The sequence below is a fragment of the Pelodiscus sinensis genome, chromosome 1, assembly GCF_052426305.1.
Source record: "Pelodiscus sinensis isolate ZL-2025 chromosome 1, ASM5242630v1, whole genome shotgun sequence".
Lineage (NCBI taxonomy): Eukaryota > Metazoa > Chordata > Testudines > Trionychidae > Pelodiscus > Pelodiscus sinensis.
In genome coordinates, this window is record NC_143052.1 from 218,756,370 (window position 1) to 218,773,520 (window position 17,151).

Consider the following 17,151-nt stretch of genomic DNA (forward strand, 5'->3'; position numbering starts at 1 on the left):
GGGAAGTAGGCACCCCAAGTCTTATTGACTTCTAATGGGATTTGGGCAAAAAAATTCCTTTAGATATACTTGAAAACATCAGCCTTTTATTAATAAGTTTATTAATGAAACAATTTATTGGGATGATTTCTACTAACAGAGTTCTCTTATTCCCCATAGTAGATAGTATGTGCACCCATTAACAGGAATGTTGATGTAAGAGAAAGCACAATTTTAGGAGTGATAAGGCACACCAGAGAGTTACAGAACCCACCCAATTAGTAGCCAGACCAGTGTAGTTTGAAATCTACTGCCCCATGTCAATAACAAGGGCAGCTACAAAACACCTACATGGGATCCAAGTGTAACCACCACCAGGAGGGCTTGATCCTGGGACCTCTAGAGCTTAGTACAGGAGCTGCTACGGCTTGAGCTGTAAAACCTGATCTGGCTCTTAGCTTAAGCTGTAGAGGGCTATTGATCTTATCTGTTGCTGTGGTCTAGGTGCCACTGCATGGGACAGTGAACCACACCAGGGGTGCATCTAGACTGCAGAGGTTTTTTTGGAAAAACGGCCATTTTTCTGAAAAAACTTCACCTACGTCCACACTGCAATTGCATTCTTTTGAAAGAACACAGGGGTTTGTCTGACATTGGTAAACCTCATTCTACGAGGAAGAACTCCTTTTCCGAAAGAGCTTTTTCAGAAACAGGTGTGTGTGGACGTAGAAGAGGGAGTTCTTTCGAAAAAAGAGGCCTCCAGGAAAAAGCACATAGGCCGTGGTGGACACTGCGTCCCAACCAATCACAGTTCTATAGTTCCTGTTTCCTGCAAGCTCTTAAAGCTGTAGGCACCCTGCACAAGCCTTGTGGCAGGAAGCTGACCCTGGAGCAGCACCCTGATCATGCAGCTCTCCCTGCCACAGACCTGCTGACCCATGGCACAGCCAGAAGCTCCCCGAGAGCCTCCTGTCCTTCCAGGGAACAGCACCAGGGGTCCCAGGACCCACCCAGGAGCACCAAATGCTGGGCACCCTCCTGATCTGGGGTGGAGATCCTGACCTGCCTGGAGCTGCGGGGGCAGGAGGAGACCTTGAAGGATCTCCACACCAGCCACAGAAATGTGGACATTTATGGGCATTTATGTGTCCAGAGGGGACACCACCCCCACACCCTTGACCAAGTCCGGAGCAAGGTAAAGGAGCTCCGGAAAGGGTACACCCGGGCCAGGGAGCACAGCTCTTGCTCCAGAGCGGGACCCCACTCCTGCCCATACTATAGAGAGCTGCACCAGATACTGGGGGGCTAGGGAAGTCCTTTCCCTATCAGTACTGGTGGATTCGGGCTTGGAGATATCCATGATCACCTGGCCGGAGCTCCTGGAGGAGGAGGAGGAGGAGGATGAGGAGCAACAGCCGCTGCAGGAGAAGGAAGACAACGACACTGGTAGCGTGGTCACCCACACAATAGAGCCAATACTGCAGGCCCTGGACATCTCCCAGGCATCATCTGACCCCAGGGAGGGATCATCAGGCGAGTGCTCTCAGTGTGTCACACACACAGGGCAGGGGAGGCGGGCGCCAAGGGGATGGGGTGCGATCGTCGCGTGGCATGCTCGGCCTGGACAGCGTGCTGCTGTCCGTGCACATGCAAGCATGTGCAGCAGCAGTGTGCGCCACGCGGTCTCAGGAGCCAGCCCCGGAGCAAACACAGGCTGTTGCTCACAGGCTAGGGGAAGGCCCCACACGTCTGACCCCTGGGAGGGATGTCCTTACCCTTTCAGCCACCACTGGAAGCAAGCTGGATACAAGGGCACACGCACGACCCCACTCAGACCAAGGAGTGTTGTAGATAGCACATGGCCATGCCCACATGCACAAGGCACCACCTGCTTCCGCGGACAGTGCTCCCAGGTGCGGATGTATGTGTTGGCCCCAGGGAGAGCCAGGCCGCTCCAGGCCCCTTTCCCACCCACGGGATCCCACAGTGGCCAGACACTTCCCTGGCCTGCTTGTCCATGCAGGGTAGGAAGCAGGCAGTATGGTCCCCTGGGAACCTCGAGGCCCCTGTGAGGCAGGGCCTGCTGTGCAGGCCACGCGTAGCCTTGCTCACGGGCCTTGCTCACGGAGGAGGGCATGGTCTCTGGGACAGTGTCTGCTTGGATGGATGACTGACCGCCTCTCCCTCTTTTCCTACACAGCCAGACCAGCTGTTTCTGAGGAACGATCCACGCCATCAGAGGCAGCTGCCTGAAGCCAGGGGAGCCGCATGCACTGGAGGGAGCACATGACCGTCCTGAGTGATATGCAGCAGACCCTGACCCAAAAGTTCCAAGATGACGCCAAGTGGTGCAATCGCATGTGGGACCAGCTTGTGTGGCAGGGTGAAAACACTTGCCACCATCCAGGAAGTGATGGCATACCCGGGTCCTGTCCCCGCTCCTGCTCTCCCCACCCCTGCTTCCCTCCACCTCTGCCCCCTGCCAGCCCTGACCCCGCTGCAGCCCCTCCTCACCCCGCCCACCCCACTGTTGTACCAAGCCCCACCCAACCCCAAGTTCATTGAGGTCCCCGGACCCAAGGGGTCACTTCCAGCTGCACCACATGCCACACCCAGCCCTGAGCCTCCCTCCTCCCTTCCCCCACCCAGGTTCTCAGCCCGCCTCTGCCCCAGTTACTTTTATTATGAAAAACAAAATACAAAGTTTTTGTTGCACTCCCCCATGTCGAGGCATGTCAGAAGGCACCTGAACTTGGTCTTCAGGCATCCAAAGGTGCACTCCACCTGCATGTGGGCCCAGTTCAGGTGCATGTTGAGTTGTTCCCTTGTGTGGTCCAGGTGGCCAATGTAGGGCTTCATAAGCCCCGGCATGAGTGAGTAGGCCATGGCACTAACGATACAGAGTGGCATCCATACGTCCCCTACGCAAAAGTTCCTCTAGGGAAGAATGTTCCAGCCTCCAGCTTGTGGTACAGGCTAGAGTTCCTAAATATGTGGGTATCATGCCCGGCCCGACCACCCTACAAAAATGTCTAAAAGCTGTCCCCAATGGTCGACCAGGACCTGCAGCACCATGGAGAAATATCCCTTCCTGTTTATGTACTGGGTGGCTCAATGCTGTGGTGCACAGATCGGGATATGGGTCCCATCGATCGCTCTTCCACAGTTCAGGAAGCCAACGACAGCAGATCCAGCCATAATTGGGTCCAGGTCTCTGAGGAGGATGACCCTGCACTGCAGGATGGAGTTGATGGCCCTCACCACCTGCAGAAGGATACATAGAAACATTCAAAACAGAGAATGAGAGGGGGTGCTTTGGCCCTTGGGAGGTGCTTGTCCCCCACCCCCCACACTCCGCCCCAAACACCTCAGGAGCCATCCCCTATGAGGCTGCCCTCCCAGCAGCAGGGCTGTGTGAGGGTGGGACAGCACAACACTGCCCCACCAGGGACGGGCTTTCCCTCCACACCCTCTTCACCCCTCCACTCCCTCTCTCTTTTCCCAAGGGGCCCCCTTTTCCAGGACCCCCCCTCCCGCAGGGAGTGCACCCCGAGAGTACCTTACCTCCATGAGGAGGACCCCGATGGTGGACTAACCCATGCCAAACTGGTGGCTCACCGACCAATAGCTGTTGGGGGTGGTGAGCTTCCATACGGCAGTTGCAACCTTCTTTTCCTGGGGGATGGTGGGCTGCAGGTGGGTGTTGCATCTCCAGAGGGCAGGGGTGAGCCAGGCACACAGCTCCAAGAACATGGCCTTCCACATGTGGAAGTTGTTGAGCCACTGCTGGTCTTCCCTCTGCTCCATCATCAGCCGGATCCCACCAGTCAGAACTGGTGTCCAGCCTCCAAAATTGTCTCTCAACCATGGGGTGTGGGAGCAAGGTCATTGCTCCCGCATCCAGGCAGAGGAACTCACAGATGAGCTGGGAGCTGAGCTGCTGAAACTGCTGCAGAACCTACAGCATGGTAGTATAGGGCCATCGCATGCCCAGGGGTAGCTCTGGCTCCATAGCTAAAAAGAAAAAAACACTGTGGCATCCAACAAAGCTGGGCAACCAGAGCATGCACTGCACAAGCTTTGCTGTCCCTCAGAGAGGTAGGCAAGCATGCAGCAGAACCTGAGAAATGGCTCAGATAGCCTTAGGCAACAGCACCTGGAAGTAACTACTGACCTAATGTCCTGGGTGAAGCGGTTCTGGGTGGCCTTTTATGCGAGAGCATCCAATGAGTGTGGACGCTCTCTTTTGAAAAAATCAGATTGCTTTTTCAATGCACTTTTGAAGTGTGGATGCTCTCTTTCGAAAGAAGATTTTTTGGAAGATCTCTTCCAAAGAATCTTCTTTCGAAAGAAGCTTGTAATCTAGACGTGTGAGTGTGTGTGAGTTACACAAGCATGGATAATTGATTTTGGAGAAAGAAGCTAATAGCCTAGGTTAGGCAAGGAAGTCACAGCATGTATATAATTTCCACATGTATAATAGGTATGAAGAAATAAAAAAATGGATCTTTAAGAAGCAAACATTCTAAATCAGCAGAAGGCTAAAACACACAGGGAAGTACCACTACTCTCCTTGAAAGTGTCCCTTCGAAGCCCCAGCTTTTGTTGTTAATTATCAGTGTACTGAAGTATAAAAAGTGTTTAATTAAAAGGTAGCCAAGGATAAGACTGTCCTTTATTCTTACTGACCAATTAGATAGTTACAGAGCCTCCACAGTGTTAAAAATACAATTCACAATGGCTAATTACATGTGTAATTAGTGGTGATACCTGGCAAGTACTGACAAACAATTTATATAGATCATCAGTACTGCATAGTATCTATGGATATGATCTTCCACTTGCCTGCCATATAACTTATAACTGGCATGAATCAAGGCCAAAATACTGTAATGTTTGTTTCCTGCAAACTTCCTCAGACACTTTAGTGGAAAATCAACACTTCCAGTGATACTGTTTTAACCAAATTCTAATTATGTACTCAAGATTGGTATTGGCTCAATACAAAGATATCTGAGTATCTGCCTCAAGGAAGTCATTTTTCTCTGTGTTGTTTCATTTAATGGAATCTGTGTACAATCCTTTATAATTTTCTGTTAGCACTACACTTTTTAGATTTTGCCAGAACAGGCCTTCAGCGTTTGGATTCTTAGGCCAGTCAAGAACAGAGCTCTTGCAGATCCTTCTCCTTAGCCTCAGGTACCGGGAATGCTGCAAGACTGGTTCCAGTAGAATAAAGACAATCACATCTCTATTCTCATCCATTAATCTCTGCAGAGCTATATAAAAAGCTGTTTTGAAGTTCCCATTTTTTACATATCTTTCGGTTAGAACAAATACTGTCTTTCTGCTGTGTTGGATGCTCTGTGCAAGGTTGTCAATGACAGCCTTTCCTGGCTCCCAGTCTCTGTCCTCCAAGCAAAGCAGAACTTGCTTGTCTTCACTTTCCTCTAGATGAAACCGTAGTTCATTTATTACCCAGTCAGTTACTGTTATATCCTCAGTGTCGTACGCGATGTAAGCATCATACAGAGCTTTGGTCATGCCAAGAGATTTATATCCTTTTAGTTTTGCTGTCCAAAAATAGTAAATATACCAGGCATCCCAATAAAATAAGTGTTTCGTGATAGCTGTTGTCATCACAGTCAAAATAATAAAGAATGATAAAGAAAAGCATATTGCTGCAACCGTATCCAAAGTACAGGCATATAAGTCTAAACTTATGATGCTCTTCCCTCTTTGATCTCCAGGTGTTGCACAAATGACATCCGTTGCCAGTCGTGGGATACTAATATTAATATAATAGTTTATCCAGTGTATGAAATCAACAGTTGCACAGGTGCACTCAAAAGGGTTTCCTTGTAAGTCCAAAAGTTGTATATGAATTAAGTTTTCCGACTGAGGTATTGACTGGTTTATGGAAGGCAGCTGGTTGTAACTTAAATCAAGGTGCAGGAGGCTGCTGGCTCTGTGGAAAAATCCATCAGCAAGCTGCGAAATCTTATTGTGTTGAAGGAATAGTCGCTGAAGAGAAGCTGTGCAGTTTGCAAGATTATCAGTCACAAAGGACAAGGCATTTGAGCTGAGATCCAGTAATGTGAGGTTCTGAAATTGTTGCAGGGCTGTCCAGTCAAAGTGCTTTAATTCATTGTTGTTTATGTGGAGCTCAGTGAGACTTAGTGGCAGGCCAAGGAATGCCTTGGTAGGAATTTCATGAAGTCTGTTGTGGGATATGTCAAGATGAGTCAGGTTGTAGATGTTTTTAAAAATATTTATGTATCTGTTATCTCCATTTTTCCATAAAATATCGAGGCGGTTTCCCTTGAACACTAACTCTTTCAGGGAGCTGCTCGTTAGATTGGGCTCTGTGAGTGTAAAAATTTCATTGTAACTTAAATTTAAAACTTTTAGATGTGGAAGATTTTCAGTAAATCCCAATCTGTGTGTTATCCTTGACACAATAAAATAGTGCACGTTGTAGCTGAGGTCCAGTACTTCTAGTTTAGGCAATTCATAAAATGCATATCGATAAGCCAAATCAAGTTTATTAAAAGACAGATCTAAATATTTGAGATTAGGCAGAAAGATAAATTCTGTGCCATTCAATGCTTGGCCAATGCCATTTGAGGACAAATTCAAACAGGCTATTTCATGGAAATCTTTAAATTGTTGTTGGTCAATGAAAAAAATACTATTTAAGCTCAGATCTAATGATTTACCATACATGCTACACTGAGGTTTGATTAAATGAAAAATGGGAATCACACTACTACTGGGTTTGCCTTCTGCCAGTAACATACTATTTACTGATGGCTCAAGTTCAGTATCTGTGGAACGACTTCGAATGACATGATTTTGGACTGATTCTCCTCTAATGACACTGTTATTATTGCCCTCTACTAGAGGCGATATCCTGTTGTCAGACAAAGAAATTATAGTCAGATTTGCAAAGAGATGAAACACACTGAGATCAATTTGCTTGATAAAGTTGACTCCAAAATTGAGGGTGTGCAGTTTGGTAAGCTTTATGAGGGGCTGAAGGTGTTGGCTTTTAAGTTCCTTGAACACATAACCTCTTAGATGAAGTTGCTGAAGAGAGACCAGGCTGGAGAACTTGTCTGAAATATTTATATACCTGGGGTATGATTTCCTGGCATAGTTAAAAGATAAATCTAGCACCTCCAAATGAGGTAGCTGGAGTAAAAACTCTCCAGAAGCTATTTCCTCTTTTAAATAGTTAAATTCAAGATATAGCACCTTTAACTGTGTTGTGTTATAAAACCAACTGGCAGGGATGCTAGTGAGAGAGGTGCTGGAGAGGTTTAAGTTCTGTAAATTTTTCAGATCCTGGAAAGCAAGAGGATGTATTTCAATGGCAGAGTCCCCACTACAAGGTTCACATGGGTAGGGGGCATTATAGCACCTTGGACAGTTCCCACTTAAATCAAGGACTTCTATATTAGACAGTTCATTCAAATCATCCCGGTTGATGGTTTTGATCTTGTTGTTGCTGAGGTAAAGTTTCCTTAGAGAAGGAGGCAGGTTGCTTGGAACTCGGGTCAGGTTGTTGAAGGAGAGTGACAGGACTATCAAAATAGTGAGGTCTGAGAAAGCCCCGTTGTCTGCAAGGAAAGGTTTTTCACAGGGATTGCCATAATAACAGTTCCCGTCCATATAGAGTTCCTTCAATTGTGTGAGTTCTGAAAAATTTTTCTGATAGACAGAGAGGATGCTGTTATAGCTCAAATGCAGTGAGGTTAAGGACAATGGCATCCCAACTGGTATTTTACACAGGCAGTTTTCATCAACTAGTAATTCCCGTAGCTTTGTTAAGTTAGCAAAAGCTCCATCTTCAATGACCATTCCTTTTTTACACAAATCATGAACCTCTTCCCCTGCCTCAGAATACTGGTTCCTGTTTAGATCTATTTTCATCAGATTATTCAGGCCCTGAAAAGATTTTTTAAATACCTCCTTTATAAGGTTGTCTGAGAGCTTTAATTCTGTTACATTACCATCCATTGCGGGAGGCACACTTCTCAATTCACGGGCACTGCAGTCAAAAATGATGGAGGAGTTATTCTCACTGACATCACATGGCATGGTTCTGGGATATTTGCTCTCAGCATGAGTTTCTGAAGTACCATAAGCCAGAAGAAGGAGCCATATCAGATTTGGGATTGTGGGATTCATGTTGCCCTTAAAAAAGAGAGGATTCTTTTAATAAAATAAAATAATAATAATAATACATAATTAATAGGTAGCATGTGTATAGCAGTTATGAAAACAGCATAAGTCAGTCCATCAATTCATGTGCCAAGAATTGCAGAATGGATGCCTGAATTTCTGGTGCTTTAATGTAAAACAAATTTAAAGGGCCTGACTTTTTAAGGACAGTGCCATGTAGTTTCTGAAAAAAAGGCCTTGTCTCAGCATGAATACCCCAAAATATAGGCGACCCAAATCACTAATCTTTTTTTCTACATTGTAGCTATGCTTTTAATGTTTGCCTTCATTTAACCCTCCCATTACAATCGCAACCACAAAGACAGTTGCAAGGCTGTTAGGAAATTATATGTACAGGCAGTCCCCGGGTTACGTACAAGATAGGGACTGTAGGTTTGTTCTTAAGTTGAATCTGTATGTAAGTCGGAACTGGCATCCAGATTCAGCCGCTGCTGAAACTGATCAGTTTCAACAGCGGCTGAATCTGGACACCAGTTCTGACTTACATACAGATTCAGCTTAAGAACCCCAGGCATCCCCAAGTCAGCTGCTGCTGAAACTGATCAGCAGCTGATTCCAGGAAGCCCGGGGCAGAGCAACTCTGCCTCAGGCTTCCTGTAGTCAGCCGCTGGGCAGTTTCAGCAGCAGCTAACTTGGAGACGCCTGGGGCAGAGCAGCTCGGGTGCTGCTGGGTTGGTCCAGTAGCACGGCCGTTCCTCGACGCTACTGGACCAACCCAGCAGCACCTCAGCTGCTCTGCCCCAGGCGTCCTGATTCAGCCACTGCTGAAACTGATCAGCAGTGGCTGAATCAGGACTCCTGGGGCAGAGCAGCTGGGGTGCTGCCGGGTTGGTCCAGTAGCGCCAAGGAGCGGTGCTGCGGGACCAACCGGCAGCGCCCCACCTGCTCTACCACAGGCCCCGGGCTTTGCTCCACGTCTCCCTGGTCTGCTGGGGGGGCACTAGCTGCGTCCCCCCCCAGCAGACCAGAGAGACGCAGAGCAAAGCCGCGGAGGACCCGGGCCGGACCGCGGCGCTTCCAGATCAGCTGGAAGCGCCGCGGGTCCGGCCCCAGGTCCTCCGCCTCTTTGCTCAGCATCTCCCTGGTCTGCAGACCAGGGAGACGTTGAGCAAAGCCGCGGAGGACCCGGCTGGACACGCGGCACTTCCAGCTGATCTGGAAGCGGCCGCGGGTCCGGCCTCGGGTCCTCCGCCGCTTTGCTCCCCGTCTCCCTGGTCTGCTGGCTCGTCCAGCAGACCAGGGAGACGGGGAGCAGCTTTTCTCGCCCCGGAGGAGGCGGGCGGCGGGACCAGGCGTCCCGCCGCTCCTGTCCTCCAGGGCGAGAAAATCCCCGTTCGTAACTGCGGATCCGACATAAGTCAGATCCACGTTACTCGGGGACTGCCTGTAGTATAAAAATTAATTATAATGACATCTTAGCATCATCCAACTTGTACACAGTATAAGGCAAGTGTCTTGTAGATAAAATAGGGCATGTTTATGTAATTAAAGATTGTCTCATAATGCATGTGCCCGGGGAACTGAATTAAGATTGCATGGGTAAACTTAATTATGACATTTCCTAATTTTGAGTGATTTCCTTTGGAAACATCATGTTCTTTTTAATGTGGCATTTTTCAGTCTTTTTCTAAAAAGCAAACTGAGCCTCCCTTCCTCCCTCCCACAAAATCTTGCGTTTCATAAAACCACATTCTCACCCACAAGGATCATCAGACAGGTGAGATCTTTAGGATGTACTACACAGTCCTCTCTTGAGCTAATGGAGTAACTAGCAGCATCAGTAGGCTGGGATCTTCTCTGCGAGAGACAGATAAGGAACTTATTACGTTGGTACATTTATCAGCTATTTGCTATACAGGAGAAGAATGTTAGTATACAGGAATCTGGGCTCCTGGGTTCTGGAGCAAGATATTCTCTAGTGACTGTAGACCTCTTTGCTTCTTTCCCCACCAATAGCCCCGACTTCTGCCCCGTACCCTCACATGTATGCCCCCCACCTGTCCCCTCTACTTTCCTATGCAGGCTGCTCCTCTTGCCCTCTGTTCTCTCTGTAGCTTGCTCTTATCTCTGTTCTTCCAACTCTTCTCACTTCTCTACATTCATGTCAGGTTGCTTCCCTCTTCTCTTCCATGCTTCCTAGGTATCACAGGGAATGGGGAGCTGGGGAGCACTGAGGGCACAGTGGCAATTTCCTGCTCTCAATTTCTGGGCCCAGTATCAAAATGGCTTCCACAAATAACAGGGAAAGCCCTGCCCCAGCCCCGGAGCTTGGGTACATTCAAAAATAAACAGCCCCAGTGTTTTCAGTAATAAGAACGGCCATATTGGGTCAGACCAAAGGTCCATCCAGCCCAGTACCCTGTCTGCCGACAGTAGCCAATACCAGGTGTTCCAGAGGGAGTGAATCAAACAGGTAATGATCAAGCCATCTCTCTCCTGCCATCCATCTCCATCCTCTGACAAACAGAAGCTGGGGACACCATTCCTTACCCATACTGGCTAATAGCCATTAATGGACTTAACCTCCATGAATGTATCTAGTTCTCTTTTAAACCCTGTTATAGTGGTAACCTTCACAACCTCCTCAGGCAAGGAGTTCCACAGAGTGACTATGCATGTATGAAGAAGAACACCCTTTTATTTATTTTAAACCTGCTGCCCATTAGTTTCATTTGGTGGCTCCCAGTTCTTGTATTATGGGAATATACTTTTCCTTATTCACTTTCTCCACACCACTTATGATTTTATATACCTCTATCTATTTTAGTCTCCTCTTTTCCAAGCTGAAAAGTCCTAGTCTCTTTAATCTCTCCTCATATGGGACCCGTTCCAAACCCCTAATCATTTTAGTTGCCTTCTCTGAACCTTTTCTAATGCCAGTATATCTTTTTTTGAGATGAGGAGACCACATCTGTACGCAGTATTCAAGATGTGGGCGTACCATGGATTTATATAAGGGCAATATTCTCCATCTTATTCTCTATCCCTTTTTTAATTATTCCTAACATCCTGTTTACTTTTTTGACTGCTGCTGCACACTGCGTGGACGTCTTCAGAGAACTGTCCATGATGACTCCAAGATCTCTTTCCTGATTTGCTGTAGCTAAATTAGCCCCCATCATATTATATGTATAGTTGAGGTTATTTTTTCCAATGTGCATTACTTTACATTTATCCACATTAAATTTCATTTGCAATTTTCTTGCCCAATCACTTAGTTTTGTGGGATCTTTTTGAAGTTCTTCACAATCTGCTTTGGTCTTAACTACCTTGAGTGGTTTAGTATAATCTGCAAACTTTGCCACCTCACTGTTTACCCCTTTCTCCAGATCATTTATGAATAAGTTGAATAGGATTGGTCCCAGGACTGACCCTTGGGGAACACCACTAGTTACCCCTCTCCATCCTGAAAAGTTACCATTTATTCCTACCCTTTGTTTCCTGTCTTTTAACCAGTTCTCAGTCCATGAAAGGCTCTTCCCTCTTATCCTATGACAACTTAATTTACATAAGAGCCTTTGGTGAGAGACCTTGTCAATGGCTTTCTGGAAATCTAAGTACACTATATCTACCGAATCCCCCTTGTCCACATGTTTGTTGACAACTTCAAAGAACTCTAAGGGTATGTCTAGACTACATGGCTCCGTCGACGGAGCCATGTAGATGAGTTTACTAGACATAGGAAAATGAAGCGGCGATTTAAATAATCGCCGTTTCATTTACATCAAAATGGCTATCACGCTGTGCCGATCAGCAGTTTGAAAGCACAACAGGGCAATCTGGACGTGCCACAGTCAACAAGGGAAGCCTTTGTCGACTGCTCCGGTATGCCTCGTGAAATGAGGGTTACCAGAGCAGTCGACAAAGGCTTCCCTTGTCGACTGTGGCACGTCCAGGCTGTGCCACCCAACAGCTGATTGGCACAGCTCGGTGGCCATTTTGATGTAAATGAAGTGGCGATTATTTAAATCGATGCTTCATTTTCCTATGGCTAAACTCATCTACATGGCTCTGTCGACGGAGCCATGTAGTCTAGACATACCCTAATAGATTAGTAAGACACGATTTCCCTTTATAGAAACCAGGTTGACTTTTGCTCAACAAATTATTTTCTTCTATGTGTCTGACAATTCTATTCTTTACTATTGTTTCAGCTAATTTGCCCCGTCTCTCCTCACATGCAAGTCTTTTTTCCCTGCCATCTTTTTGCCACCTAGATTTCTTTGTGGGGATTTTTTTCACGGTGCTAACCATCCTGCTGCCACATGTAAAACGCTAGACCTAAAAACTGCACCATAGAAATAAACAGGGTAAGTATTTGCCAAAACAAAAGTCACATGTAACAGAAAAGGACAGGGAAGAGCGTGGGAGGAGTACAAACAGGAAGGCACTGGCATCCAGTTGGAAAATGCTCATCCTGCCCCTGGGTCTCTCGAAGGCTACCAGTTAGGCATACAGAGCTGATTCAAACCAGTGCTCAGTGGCACGAGCTTCCTTACCTTATACCAGTTCCCTTAAGCCCTCCAATTCCTTCCCCCATTTCTAGTTTTAAAATACTGCAAAGTATTTGGGGCCCACTTCAGACACGATGCTCGCACACATTTTTTTTAAAAAACAGGACTTTGAAATGAAGACAGAAATTATGCACAACCAATGTTAAAGATGCAATATTTCAGTGCCACCTTCCTAACGGCATGTTACATGGATTTGTGATTTGTGGCCTCATTATTTTCTAGGGCCTAATTACAGATGCTGAAATAAATGTATTAAAACAATTACTACAATGGCATCATTTGTTAAGAAAATTTTGGGGATAAAATAGTCATGTAATTCAGTTTGCAGTCAGAGCAGGTTTTGCCTGAGCAATGTGTCCAGGATTTAGCTGGGCTTTTACTGTTGCTGTACAGAAATCATGTGCCTCCCTGAATAAGTACACACAACACTAGCAATGCCAGTTGTGAAATAGGAAATATGATTTATTGCTAGCAGAGAATAAACAATGTGGAATAGCTTCTTTGGCTTACAAAAGCTGATCAAAATATCTTTCCAGGCAGCATTTTCCTTGGAATTCTCTATAATACTTTTTGACTGCTTTCTACCCTCTCTTTCTCAGGTTTAGTTAAATAAAAAATATTAGAGAATGACCCAAAGGTCATTGTAGTTAATAGAAAGAGGCCTGTTGATTTCACTGGCCTTTGGATCAGACTGTGAAGGCTTTTATCTGAATATTATTCACACAAAAAGACACAGGATGTGTCTAGACTGCATCCCTTTTCCATAAAAGGGATGCAAATTAGACACATTGCAATTGCAAAGGAAGCGGGGATTTAAATCCCCCCATGCTTCATTTGCATAAACATGGCTGCCGCTTTTTTCCGGCGCGGAGCTTTGCCGGAAAAAAGCGCCAGTCTAGATGCGGATCTTTCGGAAAATAAAGCCTTTTTCGAAAGATCCCTTATTCCTTATTTTAAGGAATTTTTAAGAGGAATAAGGGATCTTTTGGAAAAGGCTTTATTTTCCGAAAGATCCGCATCTAGACTGGCGCTTTTTTCCGGCAAAGCTCCGCGCCGGAAAAAAGCGGCAGCCATGTTTATGCAAATGAAGCATGGGGGGATTTAAATCCCCGCTTCCTTTGCAATCGCAATGTGTCTAATTTGCATCCCTTTTACGGAAAAGGGATGCAGTCTAGACACAGCCACACAGTTTGTTTACTTTGTATTAGCTGTTCCAGTAGGAATGTAGGTTTGAAGTCACTCCATGATCGCTCTATGATGCTGAGGTTCATTTTGACCCCTTAATCCTACTTCCAGAGAAGTCGTGGTAGCACTTCTATTAACTGAATTGGAAGCGGGAACAGGCTCCTTGTCAGCAAATGCGGTTCTCAAATGAGGTGCCAGGAAAAGCCCCCCAAAATCAAAATATTTGAACCTTGTTTTGGAAACAGAGAATTGAACTTTAGGTAAGAAGTCAGTCTAGGTTCTGGTTACCATTAAAAGTATGTCCACACTGCAGTCTAAGGTGTGATTAAAGCTCAGCTAGCCAGAGTTGCAGTCACCCGACTAAAAATATCACTTTAGATACGAGAGTGTGAGCTGTACAGGTCTGCTTAGAGCCCTAGTACCAGCATGTGTTGCTACAGCACATGTGCCTGCACTGCTATCCTTAGCCATATTAGCGCATGCCTATAAAGCTGCTGTGCACAAATCAGACTGAGCTGTTTGCAGTGTTATTGTAGCTGTGTTGGCCCCAGTGTATTAGAGCGACAAGGTGGGTGAGGTAATAACTTTTATTGGGCCAGCTTTTGAAGGCAGACCTCAGACTGGAGTGTGCCGCTGGTTCTGATCCTGCAAAGTCTTAGGCAAAGGAGTAACAATTGTACACAGTAATAGTTTTAATGAGCACATTTGAAATACTCCAATGGATAAAGTTATTTGTTGATGTGTCTGTTGGATCAGAGACATTGTTTTATCCTTCAGATGTCTTTAATTTCTTAGGTTAATGCTCAAAGGAGGGGAAGTAATGAGGGAAACAGCTCATTAAAAAATTCCAGAGTAACATTTTTTGACAAAATTAATTTTAAGAGAAAAAATTAGAGGTATTGAAAACAATTAGCTAATTTTATAGAGCATTAAAGTAATATAGAAAAATGATAGGGAAGAAACTCCTAGCATGCTAAAGGCAAGATTCATAATATAACAGCTAAACATATAATCAGGAAAAATAAAAGGGAGAAGAGGTAGAAAGAGGCAGAAAGAAGAAAGGCAAAGAAGCTAAAGAAATCATAGCCAGAAGATTTTTTTACTGATGTTTTGTAAAAATTGTGAAATGATGATGACTAAAAGCATCCAACTTTTAGAATGCTCTATGACAGGTGGCAAATGTGTATAACTTGATTGGTAAGCCTCAGAAAAAGTAAAACATTTAAACAAAATGTAAAATTGTCTAATCAAACTTTTTTTAAAGATTGAAGTGTTTTTATTCTTTTCTACTTAATAGAATTGTGCTGACCATTCCCTAACATACAATATCCTCTTGCACAATATTCAAAAGCACAGATAACTTCCTGTAAGTTGGAGATTTTCTATGCTGCCGATTCTGATCTTGTTTACACTGATATAAATCAGGGAAAAAGTCAGGCAGATCAGAATCTGCTTATTACTTTAAAATTCACATTTGCAGGCATGCACTTTTATAAAATATAAATACTTACTTTCTTTATTTTTCTGCTGGAAAAGTTGCCAGTCCAGTGAAAGATTTTTGAAGTGGAGCAGAAGGCATAGGCACCACAGGAGCAGATAGCACAGATGGTATCTGAAGTTCTTGACCAACTTCCCCAAATCAACCACTAGAAACAGAAGCTGGCTTGTGGTTTGCTACAGTCCATGTGGGAAGAAGAGAAGCCACACCAATTTTGTTAGTATAATTTGTTGAGCCATGTGACACAAGAATATGCTGATGATAAGATGAAATGACAAAACAAGGCTAATAATAGCATGGCTGAACAAACATTTTGTAAGCCAGGGAAAGTCCATATCACAGTACAGAAAGTGGGTAAATTATTTGAAAAGATAAATCATAAATGAGAGGGAAACATCAGAAAAGTTGAGATTTGCTCAGACTGCATACCACCAGCATTATTCTTTTCTGTGTCTTTTGGCCTTTACACAATGATATTTGTGGGTGGAAGCCACATAGGCACAGTGAGATCTAGTTTACCATGTTTACTAATGATACCCAACATGCAAGGCCCAATTAACTTATACAGATTGCTGCTTTGGCTAGTTTCTAAGATGTACAATACAGTGAGGTCACCAGATGGTGACCAAACTACTGTTCTCTTCAAGGGCAGCTTTGAAAATGTTATAGTTAAATACATCCTCAGATGAAGAGCATAGCTTTCATATAGTAAGATGGCATGTGAGTGCATGTAAGATAGCTTTGCAAAGCAGTTGTGACATACATACCACAATGTACTTATTGATATGATATCACCTGAATGGCTGGAAGAGGTATGATTTGTGTCCCCATCAACTTGGCATGACTGAGGATCCCAGCAGGTCCTTCTCTTCCCTCTTCTTCATGTCCCTTCTCCCCCAATATATCAAGGGAAGGAAAAGATCCTAGAGACTTCAAAGTGACAAGGTCTTTGGCTGAGCACTTGTGATGTAAGGAGCTTATGTAATAAGCAAAAGACTAACTTAGGTCATTTCAAGCTCAACTCCTACTAGGAGGCATACTTTATCTTGGGGCTAGACTGCATTTTTAAGAGGTCTTGACATCTCCTCCCCATACTGAAGTCAGGACCTATCATGGTGAAAGATGAGCTTTAATTATCAACTGGGATGCTGCTGAAACATTATCCTACTCAGTTGCACTTACAGGCAGAGCTGAATTTTAAGGCAACTTGTTGTGAACAAACCGTGACAGACTGACACTTAGATCATAGAATCATAGAATACTAGGACTGGAAGGGACCTCGAGAGGTCATTGAGTCCAGTCCCCTGCCTTCATTGCAGGACCAAATACAGTAAACTTCCGATAATCTGGCACCTTTGGTACCCAGGGGGTGCCGGATTATCGGATTTGCTGGACTATCAGAAGAGGGGGCTATGAGGGGCCTAGGGTGGGGTGGAGGGGGGATGCCGCCCCAGAACCCTCATAGCACCCCTTTCCAATAGTCCAGCTCTGCCCCAGGTGTCCCCAAGTCAGCCGCTGCTGATACTGATCAGCGGCTGACTCCAGGAAGCCCGGGGCAGAGCTGCTCTGCCCCGGGCTTCCTGGAGTCAGCCACTGGTCAGTTTCAACAGCGGCTGAATCCAGATGCCTGGGGCAGAGCAGCTGGGGCGCTGCCGGGTTGGTCTGGTAGCACCAACCCTTGGCACTGCAAAACCAACCCGGCAGCACCCCAGCTGCTCTGACCTAGGT

General features: G+C 45.5%; 1 protein-coding gene across 4 annotated transcripts in view; it reads right to left on the reverse strand.

Annotated features, from left to right (window-relative positions):
• Positions 1–2,613: 2,613 nt before the first annotated feature.
• TLR8 (toll like receptor 8) overlaps positions 2,614–17,151 on the reverse strand; it is a 30,648-nt gene continuing 16,110 nt past the window's right edge. The window contains exons 2-5 of one of the 4 annotated variants that reach the window (XM_075914807.2): positions 15,437–15,599; positions 9,928–10,023; positions 3,544–8,178; positions 2,614–3,243 (exon numbers count right to left, since the gene is read on the reverse strand). In XM_075914807.2, the coding sequence (XP_075770922.2) occupies positions 5,035–8,178; positions 9,928–9,936 (3,153 nt within the window). In that variant the 5' untranslated portion in view covers positions 9,937–10,023; positions 15,437–15,599 and the 3' untranslated portion in view covers positions 2,614–3,243; positions 3,544–5,034. Of the gene's footprint in view, positions 3,244–3,543; positions 8,179–9,923; positions 11,951–15,436; positions 16,860–17,151 lie in introns of those variants that run through there. The other 3 variants (XM_006122794.5, XM_075914831.2, XM_075914798.2) reach the window with 3 other exon arrangements.